The 5933-nt window shown below is 35.8% G+C and overlaps 1 protein-coding gene across 7 annotated transcripts; it reads right to left on the minus strand.

The window, feature by feature from the left end:
- Positions 1 to 6: 6 nt before the first annotated feature.
- Positions 7 to 3525, minus strand: LOC107705819 (GTPase IMAP family member 4-like). 7 transcript variants are annotated; one of them, XM_016509293.1, is made up of 4 exons: positions 3486 to 3525; positions 1216 to 1294; positions 433 to 1116; positions 7 to 362 (listed from the first exon to the last, which is right to left on the minus strand). In XM_016509293.1, exons 2-4 carry the CDS (start codon positions 1244 to 1246, stop codon positions 73 to 75), a joined length of 1005 nt encoding a protein of 334 aa, XP_016364779.1. In that variant the 5' UTR covers positions 1247 to 1294; positions 3486 to 3525; the 3' UTR covers positions 7 to 72. The 7 variants fall into 7 exon arrangements, with proteins under 7 accessions (XP_016364779.1, XP_016364780.1, XP_016364776.1 ...); XM_016509294.1 differs by having other exon boundaries at positions 1216 to 1297; positions 3486 to 3511; XM_016509290.1 differs by having other exon boundaries at positions 1216 to 1365; positions 3486 to 3511.
- Between the last annotated feature and the right edge of the window lie 2408 nt (positions 3526 to 5933).

The raw sequence follows: 5933 nt of genomic DNA on the forward strand, positions 1-5933 counted from the left end.
GCTTGCACTTGTACTGTATGTCTGAACTAGCTTGCACCTGATCAACTTTGCAGATCCTTATGATTCAGTTGCTTATGATGTAGGCCTACTTTGTGTAGTCTGCTTTGAATAAATGTGAGTATAAATGTACATGATGAAAATTGCGACTAAAACCCCTACAAAGATGCCAAAGACTACTCCGATAAAAGACCCCCTAACTCCACTTTCAGCTCCAGCGACTGATCCCAGAAGTGCTCCGAATGCACCCATCAGTATCAGTACAAACTGTTTGAAGTCCATGGTGATTTTTGATACGTCTTCTGAATGTTTGGCAGCCTCTTCAGATTCTTTCTTCTCCTCTGAATCTCCTTTGTGTTTATTCACTGTAAAAGAAATTAACATAGATCAGTGTGTAACTGAGATCAGCTGTAGGTTTAGTGAAATAATACTCACAGTTTGGAGGATCCTTTTGCAAACTTCCCCGTCTCTGACTGAGCTCAGTCGCACCAAACACTTCTTGTGTCTTCTGTTGAATCAGTTCATAGTAAGCTTGTGGTATGAAGAAATCCTCACGGTTCTCCTTCACCAGGCTGTCTATCTTCTGAAAGAGTTCACTGATCTGAGTCGGGGATTCACAAGCGCTCCTCTGAAGAACATGTGATCGTCCTCCACACTTGTCCAGGATTTTCTCTGCGCTGTGAATGTGTTTTCTGATTGCTGGTTCCTCCACTCCTTCATCACAAGCAAACAGCACGATGGTGTGTTTCCAGACGCGCTCTGACAGTAACTCCATGTGCATCTCTGCTGCATTAATTTCACCTATAGGAGGTTCTCCAGAGAGAGTTTTCACTGGTATGACCAGAAGCAGAGCGTGAGGTCCTGGAGGACAAAGCAACACGCTTCTGATAATTTCTTCTTTTATGTTCTCTGGTGTTTGTTGTATTGAGTGTTCATGCCATCCTGGTGCTTCCACAACACTGATCCTCCTCCCTGCTTGTTCACTCTTGTATAAAGTACATAGACCATTTTTCTCTCCTGTCAGATTCTCGCAGGTTAGCAGTGATTTTGCTACCTTATTCTTGTCAGCACCAGTGTTTCCGAAGAGCACAACTCTGAGCATGGACTGCATAGAGGAACCTATGTAATTAAAATCAAAAGAAAATCTAATTATTATTCCATAATGCTTTCAATCAAAATATTTCTTTGCTGGAGAAATAGAGAGAAAAATTCACTCACCCTGACGAGACGTTAAGAATTTTGTACCCATGATCACATTATATTTGGCTGCTCGAAGATGATTTTACAACATGTCCTTCTGCTTAAGAAAACAGGCAGTTTTTTTCTCTTAATATTTTCTATGACTGTTTTAAAGCCACTGAACAATGCCTAATCACAAAAGACATCACAAACATCAATGATCAGTTGCATGTGGCATTATTATTTTTTTAATGATTTGACAAAGTGTTGTGCATGTGAACATTATTAAATTGTTCAAATTAATTTAAAATTGCATTGTGACGGTACACTTTTAGCACTGTGTTCACCTTAAATGCATAACTGTCAGTATGTGAAACACATTTTTAGCACTGAACATAGCATTTAGCATTGTACTGTTATGATACTAATCTGAACCCTCTCACACATGAAATATATTTCCGATATATTCTTGAAAATGTATATTTTTCAAGAATATCTTGAAACAGTTTTTTTCAATTTTTAGTTTATAGACAAAGATAAAATTTTAAAATATTGCATCAGCATTCTCCGGCTTAAGGTGTAACCTACCATTAACAAAAGCTTATGCAACAGCAGGATACACTTAAAAGCTTTATCTTTTTGTAAAAGCATTAACAGGAACATATAAAAGTACTTATCAAAATGTATACATATATATCAAAATACATCAAAATAATGCTTAAAATTATATGAACTATCAACCAACCTTGCAATGCTAGCTGTTTTTTATTCTTCACTTCCGTATATACTATTCCATAAATACTTTCAGTTTTGTGTTTATCCAGGTAAATCAAGTACAGGCTCACCTGTTGAAATGTCATGGCAGCTCAAAAAGAAACCAATCTACTTATAATTCACTTAGGTATACAGAAACACGTACATGCATACAGTACTGCCCTAACGTGTTCTGTCCTGTTTTCTGTTACTTTAATCAAAAATATTCCATTGTTGGAAACCACACACAGATAAATTGGCTCACCCTGAGGAGATTTAAAGGCAGAGTGAGTGATTTCTGGTAGCCAATGTTGATATTTGAAATCACCAAAACAAACACGCCCCTACCCCAAAAGGGTCTTGCCCCTATTTTGATAGCTCCGCCCCACATATACGTACGCAACCCAGGCAACGATTAGTTCTGTGAAACAAAGCAAAACCAATGTTACACCGTGTCTACGGACATGAGCGGTGCGGCGCGGTGCAACAAATCCCCGACAGAAAACTGCTGCCGGGTTCTATTTATGACGTGCTGACACAAATTTCAAATGGTTTTCAATGGTCGTTTGATCGCGTCCAGTGTAGGCAGACTTTAGTTGTTGTAGACACGGTGTTACTCACCTATTGAGAAGAAACAAAGCAACCTCGGCGTCCGATCGCAGGCCTCCGCTCCTTGAGTTCTCTCCAGCGCTGGAAAGCTGATCCGATATTTACACGTGTCCTACTTCTTGCCTTATCGTTCCGCAGACGTTTTCCTCTTTTGTTTTTTATCCGCCATCTCTATCTTTCTATCGCTCGGCTCGGCTAATGTCCGTCCCATGCACTGAACGCGCTCTCCTCCACATCACGAGTAGACACGCCCCTTATTGCTGATTGGCTACAAGTTTGTTTTGCGATTCGGCCCGAATCAGTTTTCTAAAGTGTTTTTGAAAAATCACTTACTCTGCCTTTAATAGCCTTGATCACAGTATGTGCAGCATGCTCTTCACGGAAACTGATAACAAGAAAACACACAGTTGGTTCTGCTGTGCTATAGGTTTCACTTAATACTAACAACCAGTTTATACTGCTGTTTTAAAACCATTAAGCAATCCTGATCACAGAAGACATAACACTAATTTTGTAGCACTTATGCATGTTCATTTGAGGTATGGAAACATGTGGGGAAGGTGAATGTCACACAATAACAAAAGTACAGTTTAGCTAATTAGTTTTTTTTCTGGGTTCACCCAAAATACATTGCCGTTATTACATGTAAATTTACAATGTTCACCAATGGTCTACATTTCCAATGTATTACTTGATTCTGAAATAAATCATTATGTAAAAATAACAGCATTTAATATATCAACAGTTGGTTTCAAGATATCAGAGGAACACAACCACTTAAAGACGTTTCGAAGTCTTTTTAGTAGTCTTTTTATTGTTGTTGTTGTTGTTGTTGTTTAAGCTCCGAGTGAGCCTATGCTGAAAAACTTATGCAACAGCTTTTTTGTACATGCAAGCACAGAAAACATTTCAAACATAAAGCAAAATATGATATTGTATCAACCTACCTTGCATTCACTAGGTTATTTTTCTGTACTTCTACTTCCGTATAAAAGTGTACTTTGATTTAGGGTGTGGCTGAACTTGTTTAACAGTAGTTGGTCATAAGACGGTGGTGTGATATCTTGCAGGAGGTGTGTGCACTGTCAGAAGTGTTTACTGTAGCCGTTCTGTCTGCAAACATTGCCATTAGTAGGGGACAAAATACTTTACCTAATTACTTTACCCAAATATAAATCTAGCTATACAATTACAAATACATCCAGACTGAAAAAATGTCATACATAAAGATAAGAATTTCTTTGTGTGTCTGGTTACTTGACATGAAATACTTAAACATATCCTTCTCAAAACTATTAACAATGAACTGGTGAAGGCAAAAATGTGATAGAAGAAAAAAAAAAAAAAAGTTACATCACCAAAAACATACACTTTGCTTACACATACATTTTACCACGGACACGTTATGCATCAATTACAGCTGTAACATTATTTTACATTTACATATATACATTTGACAGCTGAACTGATTAAACTACAGGGATGTCTCATCATTTGAATAGTAAACCTCAAAACTTCACAGTTATCTGTATGTATTAATATCTATAACAACATCAGCAATCAGACAAATGAGGAATATGTTCAAGCTATTGAAGTTGCTCTTTTAAACAGGCTTTCTGAGCTTTAATCTCATATTTAACAAACAGCACAAGCTCTCGGATCAGCATAAAAGAGCTTCTCCAAAACTCACTGCAGGAGGCATTAAGGTTTACTGTGTTTACTGTTTTCACCGCAGTTAATCCCTTTCCCTTCTTGCAATATCATTATAAATTAGGAAAAATACCCGGGCAACAAAATATAACCCTCTCCTGCTTCCATCTTGTTCAGATAAACAACATCTTTTAAGTATGTAAGTGTGAGACTGTGAGGTAACATTATGCATCTTTGTTTGTCATGTTTGTTTCATCTGTCATTGGCAGAAAAGCGTAGGGGAGAGTGGGGACGGTTACAACATTTTTGCATTTCCTTTAGTTTCTCGGAGACTGTTTGTTTGTTGTTAGCGCTGTCTCTTGGACATAAGTCAGCAGCTACTCCAAGAATATTATTTTTAAATTTGGATAAGAAATCATATGTCTCATCATCACCAATGTTATAATATGGCTTTGATTTGCTTTTGTGATGTTTCCACATATATTGATCATCATGTAAAGTCACTGTCTGTTTCAGATTGGATGAGAGAGCTGAAGTCACTGGTACAGTAGTTGATTATTGTATGAACTGGACATACATGGAGGCTGTTCTCATCGAGTGCCAATAAATATCTCAGACACTCACTTAATTTTGCATTGCTTCTTTCCACATGCATACTTTCACACAACTTTCCTTGTCTTTTCAATTTGAGTTATAGTCATAAAGCAATTACTTCTGTACTTGACATAGTAACATTTAATAAATTTAACTAATATTTGTGTGATCTACAATATAATTTTAAACAGTAAAAATAAAACACTTACTAAAAAGATAACATGTCATTTGTTAACCGTTTTTCAGTGCAACATATGGTCAAAGAACAGACACAATGTATGCTTATATATGATATTTAGTATTAGTAGTTCTTTCTCAGATTCTCTAAACTGTTAAGCTCTGTATTTGACTGTTAACTAAATACAATAAAGAAAAATGTGATATGCTATGCTAAAATGACATACTTTGTAAGTCCATTTTAAAGAGACAGTTCATTTAAATATAAAAATTAACTCACTCTCATGTTGTTTCAATGTTGGATGACTCCTGTAGAAGATACTTAAAAAAAAAAAAGTCAGTTTTTTTGTTGTTTTTTTTGCTCATACTGGTTTCAAATAATGTAAATGATGACAGAATTGTCATATTTGGGTGGATTTCTACCTTCAATATATTATAATATATTAGTACTTGGAGATTGGTGATTCCCAAACAGGCTTATGTGGAAAGATTTTGATGTTTTAAAAAAAACTTAAAATATAATAATAATAGTAATAGGAGAAAATATGTGACAGAAGTAAATGTGCATTTAGTGTGACTTTAATTATAATTTTACCTGATATTCAGAATAATTAAAAAAAGATACTGGTGGGGCTGAGGCAGGCTGTTAAAAACTGGTTATTTAAAAAAAACAAAAAAAAAACATTTGTAGTGTTTTTTTTTCAGGCTTGTATACAAACTGTACTAGTCTCCAATGACAGCTAGGCAGGCTAATCAAATCAAACTATTAAAAATAAAGCCCCACAAATGAAATATATAAAAAGCTAAACACACCAAAGAGTAAAAACTATATTAGGTAAGACAGGTTATTAGCTTATCGATTGTTTTGCTGTGTGCCTGTAATCAATCAAGCAAAACGTTACAGACAATTTATCATATTACATAAACTATGCATTGTTTTGGCACTGTTGCAGTTAATGCTAATTAATGTGTAA

Source organism: Sinocyclocheilus rhinocerous, unplaced genomic scaffold, assembly GCF_001515625.1.
Source record: "Sinocyclocheilus rhinocerous isolate Xijiao unplaced genomic scaffold, SAMN03320098_v1.1 scaffold2159, whole genome shotgun sequence".
Classification (NCBI taxonomy): domain Eukaryota; kingdom Metazoa; phylum Chordata; class Actinopteri; order Cypriniformes; family Cyprinidae; genus Sinocyclocheilus; species Sinocyclocheilus rhinocerous.